General features: G+C 50.2%; 2 protein-coding genes across 2 annotated transcripts in view; one reads left to right on the forward strand and one right to left on the reverse strand.

Moving 5' to 3' along the window:
* Positions 1-3,261: 3,261 nt before the first annotated feature.
* Positions 3,262-7,921, reverse strand: NCDN (neurochondrin). Its single transcript, XM_002198618.6, has 6 exons — positions 7,655-7,921; positions 6,293-7,279; positions 5,922-6,148; positions 5,523-5,747; positions 5,160-5,302; positions 3,262-3,995 (listed from the first exon to the last, which is right to left on the reverse strand). The coding sequence occupies exons 1-6, from the start codon at positions 7,754-7,756 to the stop codon at positions 3,529-3,531; spliced, it is 2,151 nt and encodes a 716-aa protein (XP_002198654.2). The 5' UTR covers positions 7,757-7,921; the 3' UTR covers positions 3,262-3,528.
* Positions 7,922-8,050: 129 nt separating this feature from the next.
* The window catches only part of KIAA0319L (KIAA0319 like), a 29,687-nt gene continuing 21,292 nt past the window's right edge, over positions 8,051-16,445 (forward strand). The window contains exons 1-3 of the mRNA XM_012570683.4: positions 8,051-8,348; positions 9,352-9,518; positions 13,310-13,962. Coding sequence (XP_012426137.2) covers positions 9,377-9,518; positions 13,310-13,962 — 795 coding nt within the window. The 5' untranslated portion in view covers positions 8,051-8,348; positions 9,352-9,376. The remainder of the gene's footprint in view (positions 8,349-9,351; positions 9,519-13,309; positions 13,963-16,445) is intronic.

Raw genomic sequence — 16,445 nt, forward strand, 5'->3', positions numbered from 1 at the left:
TGAAGCTGTGGGGGGCTGTCACCCACCCCAGCACAGCCCAGCAGTGCTCAGCAAGGAGAAAAGAGACCTTGCAACAGACTCTGGGCTTTAGGGAACCCCCAGGAGCGACCCTGCCCTGGAACCTTCTCTCACCTTCTCTGGGAGCACAATCAGCACCTCCCCAGCCCTGGGGTCCTGCTCAGAGGCACCCTCAGAGCCCTACAAGAAGCAGAATTGTCCTTGTAAGATGTCCAAGACCCACCTGAGTCCTTCACTGCCCCAGACCCTCTGTCCAGCAGCTGTCTGATGATAAGGACAAACCAAACCCCTGGGCCTCTCATGGACAGGAGGCACTCATTAAGCCACCAGTGCTGCTGATGAACAATTATTCACTTTTTGCTGTCCTGAGGTCCAGACAGGGCCCAGGACTGTCACACAGGGGGTTGCCAACACACTTTCCCAGCAGTTGCCTGGTTTTGTTACTGGTTCAACCTGGCCAGGACAATTGCTGAGCACAGGAGGCTCAAACACAGCTCCCTGCTACCTGTTCTTTAGCATCCCTGTTTAAGGACCACAAGTCCAGCTGTGCTCGTGTTTTGCTCTGCCAAACATCTTTATGTGTCCTAGCAATGGAATTGTCCTGCTGAGGACCTGAACACCAGAGCTGTCCCCTCATTCCTCAGCTGCAGGGAGCATTCGCTGTGAGTCTGGGCAAGGCCCCCACCCCTGCTACATCTCATGGCAGGAGGGAGGGGGCTGCACTGGGTTCTGGCAGAACAGCAGCCAAATAACAACCTTATGAAATATTTAATTTTATTGCCAGTGCTTTTGGGGTGAGATGAATAAATGCTGTAAGATAAGGTATACCACGGTCAGGTTTGCAACGGCATTATGACATTTAAACTGTCAAAGGAAACAGAATGTGGAACTGCTCCTCTGGGGCCTTGTCCATTTTGTTGGAGCATAGTGGACAATGATCTTGCTCCTGGAGAGCTTGTCCCGGTGTTGGAAGTGCACTGGGGGATAAAGCACAGTTTGCTTTGGGTGTTGCTGGCTGCAATCCCACTCTGTGCTGGGATCTCAAACACTGGCAGAGAGGGGATGTTGGATGATGCCACATCCACCTCTCTGGCACAGGATCATCAGTGCCCATGGATGCCAACTGCCAGGGGCAGAACCTGTGGTTGGGCTTGCAAAGCTCGGGGTGGCTGAGGACACCCTGCAGCCTTTGAAGCCTTGGCCAGGCTGCCAGGGCACCCTCTCCCTCCTGTGGGCTGAGCCAGCCGGGCGTGCTGGGGCCTGTGGACTGGCACACATGGAGCCAGCGGAGATGCCCACGTGGCAGGAGGCTCCCAACAGCTCCAGTGCCCTCCCCTCCTGAAGGTGCAGTGCTCATTGTTGTTAGCACTCAGTCTTTTTGGGGGTGCTCTGTCCAAGAATGTTTGGAAAGTGTCCTGGGACAAGAGAGCAGTGATACTGCTCAAGGAGCTCTGCCATCTCTACTGGCATTCAGCCTGGTAACGTCCCAGAGAAACGTGGGTGTCTCCCCCTTCCACTGTCAGCTCAGGGGCTGTGACAGGCTCATGAGGAGCGGGTTTTGTTTCCTGCAAGGAAACATCAGGGTCTCTGGGAGGGTCTGGCACGGCACAGATGGTCCTGCTCACAACTGAGGGGACTTTTACACTGAAGAGTGTGAGAATGAGGTGCAGATGCTCCTCTCCAGGCACCTGCTGGTGGCCAAACCCCACTCCCTAGGATGGGGAAGGATAAAACTGGAGGACTTCCTCGGCTCTTGGTTTGCTGCCAGGTAGCCTCTCAGGGAATTAAAGACCAGCAACCAAAGGCCTCTGGGTTAGGACTGGGCTGGTGTTGGAACTGGGGGCCCAGGCTGGATCTCTGCTCAGGTGTTGGGGCTCCAACCACTGCCCATGGGAATGAACCATGGCCAAGCCAGATCAGCTGCCCACAGCGAGCACAGCACTGCACTGGGGATAGCAGAACATCCTCCCGGTGATACAGGTCATATCTCTCATTAGCAGTAATTAGTGGCTGTCATTAATAGGAAGCCCACACCCCTGACCAGAGGCAAGAATGTGTACAGGACAGGGAGCACTTGAAGGTAAAGGCTTTGAGGGTTTGGGTGTTTTTTTCTGACACTGCATTGTATTCCTAGATTTTCCTGCTGGTGAGTCCCTGCGGTGCAGGGATGTGCTCCTGGCAGGCTGAGGAGCCTCTCCCAGCCCAGCTCCACAAAGTTCTGCTCTTTTCCAAGGCCAGGAGGCTCATTTGCTGGTTTGGCTTGCACTGCTCTGCTGCCAGCACCTGCCTTTGTTCCAACTTGCACTGGCTGCTCAGGGCTGAGCTGAAAAGATCTAAAGATACTTTCCCTGAGCAGCAGCCTCCTCTCCAGTTGTGTAAGGCACTCGCTCTAATAAAGCAGTGAGCCAAAAACACAGTGAATGTACCCAGAGCCAGCCCTCCTTTTGAGGCAGCTTCGTGCTTGATTTTTCCCTTGATCAGACGATTCCACAGCCCCCTCCAGTGAGTTCTGCTGAACGCCTCGGGCTGGCAGCAGAGCCGGTCCCGGCGAGGCAGCAGCTCCCAGAGAACTCCTCGGCTGACACCTGGTGGAAAAGCGGGAGCAGGGAGCGCCGCTCGGATGAGTCTCAGCAGGCTCCCTGTGCAGCTGCTCCTTCTGGGAAACACCCTCGGGATAACGCGGAGAACTGCGAGGCCGCTGCTACAATAGGTTTGCTCCACTGTGCATGTGGCCTTTCTCTTCTCTAAAGCAAGATGTCCTTTGGTCTGCAGAGAATCAGCAAGGGGGAATTTACTCATTTTGGCTTTCACACCCTAAACGGAGCAGAGGCAGACTGAATCCTTCACCTTGCAAGAGTAGAACTCCCTGTACATTCCATCCTGGTAGCAAGAGGGAGCAAACAGAAAATCCCATGTATGTACTTTCTGCAGGTGTCTTGTGGGGCAAAACAAGTGGGGAGGGTTTTCTAGGTGTGAACTTGGGATGATGAGACCAGTGGAGGATATGAACTGGGGGAATCATCCAGCATCTTCAAGTCACAAGGAGTTATCCCCAGTGCTATCATCAAAAAATAAAGCTTTTCCCATTCCTGCCTTTTTTAGGATAGTTACTAATATGTGCAGGACTCAGAAAATAAGGTGAAAACCTGCAGGGCTTACTGTGACAAAACTGTGACCATATTAACGGGAGGAGCAAGCATCCTGTCAGGGCCCTGGGCAGAAAGAAATCCCAGCACTGAGAAGTTTGAAAAACAAACTGACAAAATGTCTTTAATAACAAAACAAAACAGGCTGTTTTTACAGAGAAATCCTCACAAACAGGTCGAGCAAGGGCATGGTGAAATGTTCTGAGGCAGCAGCAGTGATGTGGACAGTGCTGATGGTGCTGGGTGCTGCTGCATCACTCCAGTTTTGTGAAGTTTGCTCATCTAAATGGGTTTTTTTCTGTGCCCACCTGGCAGCAAAGAGCAGGTCAGAAGTGCAGAACAGACCTTGCGCAGGTGTCTGCCTTCATTCCCCACCTAGAGCGCTGCTGGCTCCTCCCTGCTCGGCCAGACACTGTTCCAGAGCTGCCATTCCATAGAGGTTAGCCCACTCCGTGCCGTGGTGGGCCAGGATCACATCCCTGCACTGCTCGCTGGCTCTGGCCAGCTCCAGCAGCACGGCCTGGAAAGCGGTGACGAGCTCAGAAGCCACGGAGGCCGGGGCGACGTGGGACAGCAGCTGCGCGAGGGTCTGCGGGCAGCGCGCCTGGAGAGCGGCGTGCGGCAGCCAGGGGAACAGCGGGACGCAGGCGGCCAAGGCCTGCATTCCCAGGAACCAGAGCTCACCCATGTCAGCCCAGGCGCCCACGTAGGCAGGACACACCGCCACGGCCAGGCCATCGCTGCTGGGGTCTGCCTGGGCCACGTGGGCCTGCGAGAGGAAGCCAATGGCAGCTCCAAAAAACTCCTTGGCAGACCGTGTTCCCTGAAGGGCTGGAAGAAAAGGAAAGGAATGTTATAATGTGTTGGAACTCAAAATGGCCCTCAGACAGTTTTGGAGGTTCCAGGTCCAGGTCAGAAGCATTTGAGACCCTGGCAGGCAGCTGGAAACAGCTGTGATTTTGGGTTTGAACCATGGAACGATTGACCAACCTTGCAGGAAGAACAAGCAGTCACAAAAGTTTAGATGTTATAGTAGAAGTAGTCACAAAGTAGAGGGAAGAATTTTTTAGCGTTGTACAGGGGGGTTTTAACACCTGTACAGGGGGGTTTCTGTTTTGTATATGGGGATCAGAGGTTTTAAGATGGAGGGATTTGGGCCTGTCCTGTCCTTCCTCTTTCTTCTTCCTTACCTCCATGTTCTTGGTGATGTTGGCACTCACAGGTTGGTTTAGAGTAGAAAAGCACCATTTAATATAGGTAATAGGCATTGGGGAAAAACTGTACCATGTAACACGTAATGTACCATATAAAAGATAGAAAAGCACCATTTAATATAGGTAATAGGCATTGGGGAAAAACTGTACCCATGTAACACGTAATGTACCATATAAAAGATAGAAAAGCACCATTTAATATAGGTAATAGGCATTGGGGAAGAACCATAAACATTTAACACGTAATGTACCATATAAAAGACAGCACAGCCCTGGGCAGAGGGGGAGAGAAGAAGCAGTCAGGAGTCAGAGAGGATGTCAGGGTGTGTGTGTGCCTCTGCCTGAGCTGTGAGCAAACCACAGCAGCCCCAGAAGAAAATATTTTAGATAACTTGCAATAAACTGCCTTGAGACCAAACAACAGAGACTGCTGAGCCTTTCTTTGGAAGCATGGCTTGGAGGAGAGACTTTTCCACCACACGGAGCCCTGAACTAGGCCTGGGTTCCATCAATAATGCAGTTTGCTAACCCAGAGAAAGGGCCTGTGGTGGGGCTGTGTGGAGCAGAATATCTTCCTGCCCTAGAAATCTCTTCATCCCAGCACATCAGCCTGCTGAATGTTTCACGTATTCCTTGCTCCTGAACATTTTTGGTTTATCACTTTTCCAACAACAAACTGGACCAGTTTCCCTTCTACTTGCATTCTCCAGCCCAACTTCCCAGCTCCTGGTCTCTGCCCATGCAGCACAGCGTGGGCTTTGCCAATGGAAACTTCCTTTACCTGCTGACCCCGCGAGGACCCTGGCCATCATCAGGCCCAGAGTGGCAACATTTGCTGCCAGAACCAGGTGACGCTTCTGGGGCAGCAGAAGTGGAAGAGACTTCAGCAACACATCCATCAAGGACGAAAAGGTTTTGTCACGCCTAGAGAGAAAATAAACCCTTTTTGACACGTTTCCTGAGCAGAGCCAGAAGCACCTGAGAATGTCAAAGTCAAACACAGCACCAAAAACATAGTGAAACTGAGGCTGAAAAAGGAACATCCCTTTTCAGCACAGCACGTTAATAGAGCCTCAAGCTTGATGGACAAGGCACCCTTTCTTCCCACTGCCAACCCCAGAGCCAGCTCCCACAGCTCAGTTACCTGACCAGGTCTGGAGCAGTGACCACCAGGTTAAGGAAAACCCCACACATGGTCTGGAGACTCATTTCAGTGCTCGTCAGGGGTGCTGGGGCTGTGGACTCAGAGGCCAGAACCTCCCACTGCTGCAGGAAGTACTCACACAGCAGTGCTGGTGCCCCTTCGGCGATGAGGATGTCCCGGGGCCTGTCCTCTGCTGTCAAATGGCAAAAGCCAGGTAGCAGAAATCTGGAAGGGGAAAGAAACTGGGAGCATGAGGTAGAATGGGTCCAATCCCTGCATTTACATCCATCTCGGGGGAGAAAGGCCCCATGGAAGTGGCATTGCAGGGAGAATGAAAATAGAAAAATATCTGAGCAGGTTTGCACTAAAATGCAACAAATGTGTGCTTAAAATGCTCACCTCAGAGCATCCTGGGGTAAGGCAGAGCCCTCTGTCCTGACCAGCTCTGCCTGGGGAAGACTCACAGCTGGGCTGCCCTCCTTGAAAAGCTTCCTGGCATAATCAACAAGGAAAGGCAAGAGCTCACAGATTTCCTGCTTGAGGGAGGATGTCTCTTCTGCCATCCAGGCTCCTAGGACTCGAACAGAGGCAAAGATGAAAGGATCTTGCAGCTCCTCCTGTTTAACCTGCATGAAGAAAGCAAAGTGACACATTATTGTCACTATACATCAAATACCACAGGTGTGGAAATCACAGTGGGTCAAGAGGGTAGGTTTGCTCCACACAGAGACACCCCCACAACCTGCTCTTCGTTAAAAGCCCTGCATTACCTGTCCCAAGTAGAATATTACAGCTCCAAATGCCTCCTCCATAATCCTCATGAGCTGCATTTTCTGCACATTTTCTAGCAGAGGGTTCTCTTCCCTCAGGCACTCCTGGATCCCCATCTCCATAAGGACATAGCAGGCTGTCACCACTTCCTTCTTCCCCTCCCCCTCTATGGGATCTGGCTCCTCCAGGGTCAGGCGGACCTCCACACAAGCCAAGTTCACCAGCAGGGCCAGGAACTTGCTGCCAGCACTCCCTGCTGGGATCCACTCAGCCCCACAGGCCTGCACGAGGCTGGCTGCGAGCTTCAGAGCGGGATCCCGCTGCGACTGGCTGAGTTTGCTGCCCAAAACATCAGCCAGCCCTTTGTAAAGTCTGCAGAGACACTCGGAGCCCTGCGAGTTCTCTGTGAGAGGAGGTGACAGAGGGATGAAGTGAGGCAGAACCTCACACAGCTCAAATTTGGTCATGTCTTCAGCCTTGAGGAAGTCACTGGAGAGCTTGCTGAGCACAGCCAGGAGCTGTGGAGCATCTCTCTGCCAGCACTTGGCCTCTGCTATGGCCAACAGCCCCATAAGCAGTGTGAGGGCACGCTCAGAGCCGTGACCACCATTCAGGTAGGCCTGGCACAGGGCAGACACTGTCCCTTTGGTCACCAACTCCCTTGGGCCCCTGGCCGTGGCCAGGACAGCGCTGAGGCACTGGTACACATCATCGACCATGGATGTGCTGTCCGGGTCGCAGGGGGACAGCAGGACGTCATTGAAGGTCGGGATTTTGTTCAGGATCTGGGAGTGGGCAGCCAGCTGTGGGTCGGTGCAGAAACAGGCCAGCAGGGTGAGGCCGAGGGCACGGAAGGTGTGCGGGGGGCAGCCGGCTGGGGGCTGCGGGGAGATCAGCAGGCGGGTCGGGAATGTGAATCCGATCGCGTCGAAGATCTGGCGGCGGGTTTTGGCGTCCACCTCTCCTGCTCTGACTGCTTTGGTCACCTACGAGGCAAAACAGGAGTGAGGGTGAGCACAGCAAAAGGATTTGGTACATGTGCAGGATGGAACTGCTGCAAATCAGAAACCAAAACAACTTTATTTAGTGCAGGGGAGTATGCACTGAGCTGGTATTTGGTCCAAGTGCTAATCCAGAGGTTTACCACGGCGTTCCAAGAGTGCGGCAGCACTGACTGACCCTCCGCACACCCAGGTCAAGGCCAGGCTCCCTTGCTTTGCTGAAGGGAAACCCAAAGCTCTGAAGCAGCATATTCTGAGCTCCCAGTCCCCACCTCCCCGCGTCCCCCGGGCACTCCCGTGTCCAGCAGGGTGTCTGGCCTCCCCTTTGCCCTCTCCTGAGACGATCCCGCGGTTCCTTACCAGGAGCAGCGCTGCGAACTGTTCGCTGTCGTTCCTCGCATCTCTGAGCACAGCGAGGCACCGCTTCAGCGTGGCATGCCCGTCCCCGGAGTCCGAGGCCATGGCCGGGAAGCGCGGCTGAAGGACTGGAAGGGAACACGGGCAGCCTTCCCTCGGCCGCTTCCCTCAAGACCCTGGTCCCTTCCCTCACGGCTCTGGCCGCTTTCCTCAACCCCTTCCCTCACGGCTGCGGTCCCTTCCCTCCCGCTGCCCCGCCTGCGGCCGCGCGCCCCCTGCCCCGCCTGCCCCTCCAGCCAATCCGCGCGCCGCCTCCGCGCCGCCGGCCAACCGCGTGTCGCCTTGTTGGGCGGTGCCCGAAGCCACCGCCTCCGCGCGGAACTGTGGGCAAATCACCTGTGGCTGCGCGGCCTCCGCGCCCGCCCCGCCCGGTGCGACCGGGAGCGGCGGGGGAGCGAGCGACGGGCACCCGCGGCTCCGCGGCCCTGGCACTGCCCGCACGGCCGGACCCAGCCCTGCTGCCGGGAGGCGGCGGTTCAGCTTCCGGGTGAGCGTGCGCCGCCATGGCCGCGGGGCAGCAGGCCGCGGTGCCCCCGGGCCCGCCGCGCTGGAGCCCCGGCCGTGCCCGGCGCCCGGTGCCCGCCTGAGCTCGCCGAGGAGCCGCTGAGGAGCCGCCGAGCCTCGCCATGCTCCCGTGGTACGTACGGCACGGGGCGCTGCCGCCTCCGCGGGCCCGGGCCCGGCCCCGGGGGCTCCGGCCCGGCAGGTGCGGGCACCGGGGCTGCGGCGGCGGAAAGTTTCCTCAAGGACCTGTTGGCTGAGAGGGCGCGTGTTTACATCCTCCCTCCTTAAAGTTTGCCTGCCGTGTCTGTTCCTGCTCTGCTGCGGACGTTGGGTGTAATTCCTCGAGGTGTGACAAGCTCTGAGTGCTTGAGTTGCGCTGGTGGATGTGGCAGCATTCCCTATGGCAGCATTCCCTGAGATAGCATTCCCTTTGAATGCTTCAGAACTGGCCTATTTAATGCCGTTTAGTGCCTAATGATGCTTTCATTGCTCCATTAAAACAGATACTGTTTATTAGCTGTGAAATAATTAATGTTCTCCTACTGCATCACCTAGACATAATTTGCATTCAGTTAGCATGTGGGGCTGTTAAATAGCCTTTGGTATGAGAAAGGCAGAGAAGTTTGGTGATCCCTGCCCTGTGGGGTGAAACCAGAGGCAAACCAGGGTGTTAGCTCCCAGTTTCCCAGCGTTGCTGTGCTCTGGTTTCCCTGTTTCTGGCTGGCACCAGCCAGCACGGATGTGCCTGTGATGCCATCGCCAGGCAGATGTGCAGGGCTTGTCAGTGCCTGTGTTATCCTCGTGCTGCTGCTGGGTGTCCAATCCTCAGGCATATTTGAAACTGGAATTTCCCAAATGCCTGGTTGGAAACCAGCGGACGGCTATTGTGATATCAGATGAAAAATGGGGTCTGGGGGAGAAAACCACAAGGGAAAGGCCCTCTGCACTCAGCACTGGGAGCTGTGCCACTACAGACTGCATTTTGGTATCAGACATTGATAGTTCCTTAGCAACAGCTGGACTAATCACAGCTGATAAGACATTCCTTTTCCTCCACAAATGCTCTGTTCACTTTGCACTCTCGCCGGATCTATGCAGGAACATTTCAATTGCCACGGGCTGTTCTGTGTTTCTAGAACCCTGCTGCTGCCCACAAAGGCCATGGAGAAGAGGTTGGAAGCCAAACCCAGCATCAGCACCCGGTTCCTGTCCCGATACTGCCTGGGAAAAGCTGTGAGGGAGCTGGGAATTCTGCAGCTGTTCTACCTGTGCACTTGCCTGTGTGCCTCATGCTCCTCTGCAGGTGACTCTTCTGTTCTCTCTGGGACTGTGTGTATGGATTTTTATGGTCTTTATCCCTCTTACTTGTTTAAAATACTCTGAGAGAAAAGTGAAATGATTTACTGATAGGCATTGTAGGGTTGGTTTTTTATTGGTTTCCTTTTTAATTGTTTTTTTAAACTGAGAAACAAAAGCAGTTGTTTTTTTCAAATCAAACAAAGCACCACCCTTAGTAGTTACTAAATGAGCTCTCAAAAGTGAAGCTTGTATCTCAGAGGGAGCTTTTTCTGACCTTAATTTTTAACAAAAGGGACAAGTGATAATCTGGAAAATAATTTATTTTAAGGAAAGCAACTTGGAAAGGCAGGAATGTTTTTTAGCCTTAAGATGTTTAATGCTCTTCCCAAGAGCAGTGTGTCAGAAGTCTTTATTTACCTACAGGCAATGGTTATGTTTGTTTTTTTTATTTCCTGTTCAAACTTGACCAACCAACCTCCTGCTCAAATAAATAACCAAGTTAGTGGCTTGGATGGAAGTTTTCCTCTAATGGATTGTGTGATGTTTGGTTTGGGAAGGGGGTTGGTTTGCTTTGTTTCCCAGTTATGTGGCTATGTTCTCCAGGCAGCTGCAGCATCCCTGTTGTGTTACTGGACCTTCCTGGACAGTTCCCAGTGACAGATTTGATTAAGCTAATGAGCTGTGTGATCTTAATCACTAATTTAGACCCTAGAAAAACATGTTCGTATTCCTGGTCCTAGTCAAGGGTTCTGTGTTTGAGTGATGAGTGTTTCCCTGTCAGCTGATTTTCCTGCCTGCATTTCCTGGCTTTAGTAATTTCTTGGAAGTTTAGAGTTAGAGCTCCTATGAGACTCCTAGAGGATGTTCTAGTCAGTGTTGGTTTGTTTAAGGGCTGCTCTGCTTGGAAGGGTTAAAGCCAGGACTCATAGAATTGTTAAAGTTGGAACAGTGCAGGTCTGAGATCATCAAGTCCAACAGTTAAATGAGTGAAGAGTCCATTAAAGTGCAGAAATAAATATAATTATATGGGCATAGTTACCCTGATGTGGACATTTTTTCCATTGCAGAGTTTTTGTTATTTCGGGCTTGTTTGTGTCCCTCAGGCAGTGGAGTTTGTGAAGCTGAGGAGGAGTTATGGCTGCCTAGAAATGAGCGTGGTCATGTGGAGTTGAGTTACGCAAGGGGGACTGTGTTGACATAACTGGCTGAGTGACTGTGTGGCAGGTTTTAAAAGTCCATAGAGTCAAGTCTTTAATCATTAATCTGCTATCAGGCAGGATTAACTGCCTGGGCAAGTCTGGAAACCTGAAGTTATTAATAGAAGCTGTTCCTGTGTTCCATTCCCCTGCTGCTCAGCAAAGCTGTGAGCTGCATCCCTGGGACAGGAGCTCCTGAGTTCCTGGGAAGAGCAGTTTTCTCCTCTGATGTGACAAAAACAGTAAGAAAAAGTGACTAAACACACCCACTGTGCAGGTGTCTTATGACTTGTGTGATGCTGAGTTTAGGAGGGAACTCATCCTCAGGAATGTTCCTGCTTTCCACAGATGAATGCAAGTGTAGATTCTGTTTTCTCCCAGGGCACATAGAGTTGTCTGAATGTTTGGTGCCTACCAAAGGCCGTGGAATTTGAAAATGCAAAGTGAAAATCAGTATGTCTCTGTGGAGAATTCACATCTGGCGTGCTGGGAGTTGCCTGTTCACTTCTGTCATTCCTGAGAGTTATCTGAGTTTTAAGCTGTCCACGTACAGCAATTCAGAAGAACATACTGGCTAATTTCAAATAAATATGTCCCAAGTGGCCATTAACAGAGTTCTGGAAATGAAATGTAGCCAAAATATTATTCAAATATTGTTTTAGCAGTGTGTTGAAAGAGAAGCGGGATGCTCTCTGCATGGCAGTGTTGTATCATCCAGGCTATGTCATGGCTCTGACATGTTTCTGGGGATCCAGGCTTTACATTTGAGATTAATAAATATAGTACCTGTGTTATGTAGTGATTTGTCACAAGGGATATCTTCCCTGGGAACATTTTTAAATGTGCCCCATCTGTGTGTGCTCCAGTTCTAAGCCTGGTATTAGAAACTGCTGCTGAATTTCACTGCTTCTATATCAAGCCTTAATTTGAGTGGTATGTGTGAGCCAGGCCTCACACATGAGGAGAGATGGATGAGCAGTGGTGGAGGAGGAAGGATTTTAGGAATGTGGGAAGCAGCACATTTCTCTCATGCACAGGATATATTAGCAACAATGATTCACCTTTAACAGAAAGGGAATTTTACGTAAAGGCAACATGTAAATCTGAGTGGACGAGATCCTGTTGAAATTCGCAGGAATGGTGTGATTCTTCGATTTGTTATTGTTTCTCCACGTCTGGAGAGAGTGTGTGTGCATACACATGGGTTTGGTGTGTACACACGTTCCATATTCTGTTCTAATTCCAGCCCCATCAGGTTGGTGCCAGCAGCTTGTCCCTGCCTGTGCCTGTGGCAGTGGTGCCAAGGACTGGCAGTCCGGGCATTTCAGGTGTGATGAGGTTGGTTGTTGCCCTGGGCACACAGATTCCCTGTCTGCTCTCTGTCCAAGGAAGTGCTGTGTATTGATGAGGTGTGATGAGGGTGCTGAGAGTGCTGATGTCAACTTTTCTTGCTGTTGAACATTTGCAGAGTTTCTTTTACACATTTCATTGCTCAAGTGAGAAGCTTCTCCCTCTTCTACACAGAGGTGGGTTCAGACACCCACAGGGAGCTCTGTCCCCCATGACTTGGTCACTAAATTCGAGTTCATTCTCAATCTGGATATTGTAATTTAAATTCAGACTTTATTTTAATGGAGAAAAATATTTCCAGTTTGTGTTGTGTTCAAGAACTTCATTCTTGACAGGGAGGCAGCCAGATCTGGAGCACATTCTCCAGCTGCAAAACTCCCAGTCCAGCAACACTGTTTGTAAAGTAATCTTCCAATGACCTATTATCGCTTGGATGCTGAACACAGCACAGTGTAACAGTCCCATAGGTCATTAGGCTATTTTTAGGGAGTCCTTAATCTGCAGAGCTCTGAATTTGGAAGCCTTTAATCCATTGATCCCTGCAAGCACTCAAAATTTTCATGCTAAGAAAAAAAGAATCTATATGCAAAGCAGTTGCTGCTTTACTGTGGAGCTGAGACCTTAAGTGACTTGACTCTTAATTGAAATTATGTCAAATGTTTGAGGGTTTTTAATGAAAAACACTATGGCAGGGTGGGTGGCAAGGCTTTGCCTTGCAGAACTCTTTTCTAGAAACTGTTAACAACTTCCCAAGTGGAGCAGATTCAGTCAGAATAAGCAACTGATGTCAAATATCAGCATGGAAGAGTTAAAAATGCCTCTGTGCTGTTCACCAAGCCAGTGCCACTGTTTGCAGTGTTGTCCTTCTAAGCAGACTACCATGGGCAGAGAGGCAAGGCCATAACTGCTTAAAGAACTGTGCTTGGGATTTCTGGGTCCAGCTGCTCAGTGTGGGTGTTATGGGCTCCTCTGAAACAGGACCATTTTTGTCTTCACTTCTGCTTCTCCATTCCTGTTGGAAAGGGTGTTTGTGGCTTAGGTAGGAGGAGCAGATTGTTTCTTAAAATCTTATGTAAGTACTGTATAGTTAGGCCAGGTAGAGATTCTGAGAAGTCATATTTACTTTCCTGTGTTTCTCTCCTGCATTATTCCTGTGCCCAAAATTCATATGAACAATAGTGATGAGATCTATTATCCACTGCTTTGGAGGACTGAGAATTGTCTGTTTGTCTTCCCTCCTCTTTCCCAGATGCAAACTGGAACGGATCTAAATGCGAGCTGGGGAGGATCCTGCTCGGCGGCCGTTTGAGATCGTGGGCAGGTCACCATTTGCAGCTTCTGGAAGGGTTCCATACTCTGAGCTCCTGTCAGACCACTTGCTGCCAGCACCCCACCTGTGATGCTTTTTGGTTCTTGGAAAATATGTGCATCCAGGTGAACTGCACCATTCCTGGCACATGTCAGGCCAACAAGACTGGCTTTTCAGATTCTGTTTTGGTGTTTCTAAAGAAACCAAAAAGCACAGAGCACTTGTTAAACTTCCATATGGAAGGTGACATGAAGACTTGGAGCCACAAGTGGCTGGACTGGGACATCCCTGTCCAGAAGAAGAAAAGACTGCGGAGATCATTCCAGAGGTGGAGGTTGGCAGGTAACAGGGTGCAGCTCCTGAGAAGGGATTTGCCAGAGAACTCCAGAAGCAGCGGAAGCAAAACACAACGTTTGAAGGATCAGGTCCTGAGGCACTTAGTGGCAGACAGAGCTGCTTCTGAGAAGGAAAACCAAAAGCGAGACTTGCTGAAAAATGGACAGAATCCAAGGGAACTGAACCCCAGAAGCCCACTCCCTCCTAAGAGCAATAATGTGAACAGGTCACAGGATGCTGATGGTGACTTGTCCCAGGTAAGTGGTTGCTGGGACTGGGGTGGGGCTTTCTGGAACAGCTGTCCCCCTCCTCAGTCTGCCTTTAGGTTGACTTTTTGACTTGGAACTGCCCAGTGATGGGATACCTTTTCAGGTTACCAGCTTTCAGCCTCCTATCAACAAGGCATCGCCAGCGGTTTGGGGTTTTGGGGTAGCTTTTCCCCCCCCCTTTTCTTAATTGGGACAAACTGTGTTGAAGTGGGAAGGTGAGGCAGGATGGAGTCTATGATAATGCTTATCTTCTGTATTACCACACAGAGTGCTTGCCAGATGAGAAGGAAAGGTGACATGTCAGTGGGAATTTTCTGGGAGCTCAAAACTGTTACCTGTGAAAGTACCTGTTCAAATCCACACAATAAAAAAAGCTGCTTTCATTTAAATGCTGAATCAAGGCAGTTAAATACATTATTTTATGGAGTCATGCAGAGAGCTCACAGTGTACTTCGATGTCAATCTGCTTGCTTGAGTTGGCATCTTAATTCCAAATGTTCTCTTTTTTGAAGAGTGCTCCAGTTTCTCAAATCCTCCAAAGCTTACCTTGGCACTGGGTGAATGAAATCAGTTTAGTCTCTTCTCCAAATAGATACAATGTTAAGCCAGTACATCATAATGTTACAGAGAATTTGGCACATTTGAATTGTTAAGTGATGTTTGTATTTTTACATCTGCAAATGATTTTTTCAGCCTTATCTCAAAAATGCTTGTGCACTCCTGATGGTGAAATATAATTCTTCTTTGTTAAACTGCTCCTGAAATAGCTTTTGCCATGTTTCAGGGATTTGGCTTTGTACAAAATCTGGTGCCTCTGGTTCTGGAAATAACTGAAGCTTTCAAATCCTGGGTGCAGGTAGGGCTGTGACTGCTGGAGCCACCACCCTGGAGCAGGATGTGGCGAGCAGCCAAGGGACGCTGCCGAGAGCTCCGTGGGTCACATGTGAAACCAGGCACTAAAACTTGACAAATGTTTGATTTTCCAGACCCCCCCAGCATTTGAGGCTGACTAGAGCTCAGATTTCTCTCTCCCCTGCAATGCTGCAGCATTTCCACTCCCCCTGTTCCTTCTTCCTCCTAGCACTTGAGCTGAGCGTGGTGACCCCATTCTCTCAGCTGTCACACGTGTGAGGAGATGTCTTTGCAGCCACTCTGAAATGTCTTCTCTTGCACTTGGGGAACAGCTTTTACATCTCCCTGCTTGTTCTTTTTGCAGTTTTGCTTTCCAGGTTATCCTGCTATCCAATGTGTGTCTAGTAAACTGGTTGCAAATATTAAATTACACTGATTAATCAGCTTCTGATTGCTGAACGTGTAAGATTTCCCATCTTTAGGAAATGCTCCCATTATCATTAATGTGCACTGTTGGATGTGTGCTGGGGAAAGGTTTTTACTCTCCTTGATGATTTTTGATAATAAGAAAGTCCATGTCTCTTAATGAAATGCAAGTTCATAAAAATAAAAACGTTTTACTAAAATGTAGTGACATGATGGAATTCCTGACATTTGCATTTTTGAGGAGAAGGAAGAATTAAAATATCCACCTGGGCTAATTCCAGGATTATTGAACCATCCAACTTTACCTGCAAAATGCAAAGCCAGCTCTGCAGCTGTCCTTGCACTTCAAATCCAAGGGCAGTTTAATGTGAGCCAAGGATACAACATTGGGGGCTGTGTTCTTGGGCCATGGGCAGACCTTCCAGGAGGCAGGTATTCCAAGATGGGTTAGTTATGGACCAAAATAAAGTTACACCCATGCTGAAATCAGTAGAATTTCTCCTGGGTACATTTGGCCCAATCCATGGAGCACATGGCTGGGTGTTCAGTGCTGTTCTTTAGGAAGGGTTGGAAGATGGGGACAGTACTGGCTGTTCACACCTGAGAGCATCAAACACCTGAAGTAGGAAAGGACATTTGAAATCAAAGTGCTTTTTCTTCTCTGCTGCTGCTGAGCATTGAGTGTATGGAAAGCAAATATTTTCCTTTGGTCTTGCAGGCCCAGAGAGAAGGAAAACTATAGTTTTGGGAAAACATTGCCTCTGTGGGTTTTAATTTTCCTCTTGCAGTTCTGATGGCTCCACAGCCATCTGCAATGGCATTTGCTAATGTGCAGTGAGCATTAATTTCTGTATCTGTATCCATGCTATGGAACCAGAATATACCACAGTACATCCTGCTCATCAGCCCTTAACTAAGGGATATTGGTACTTTTTCATTAAAGTGAGTGACATTTTCCAGGCACCAGTTTTTTTTGTGTCTTGTTATAAAATTCCTTGTCAATTTTAAAATACAGCCACACGCTTAATAGCCAGTCAGGAGAAGCATTTGGGTGCAGCATTGCTGATGAGCAGGGCTGCTGCAGCACTGCAGCAGCTCTGCAGGCAGACTGGAAAAGGCTGCAGCAGGAGTGTTGCAACAGAGCTGGAGAACTCATTCCTGCCCTCACATCAAGCCCACTCTTTGGCTCGTGC

This window comes from Taeniopygia guttata, chromosome 23 (assembly GCF_048771995.1).
Source record: "Taeniopygia guttata chromosome 23, bTaeGut7.mat, whole genome shotgun sequence".
In the NCBI taxonomy this organism is placed as follows: Eukaryota; Metazoa; Chordata; class Aves; order Passeriformes; family Estrildidae; genus Taeniopygia; species Taeniopygia guttata.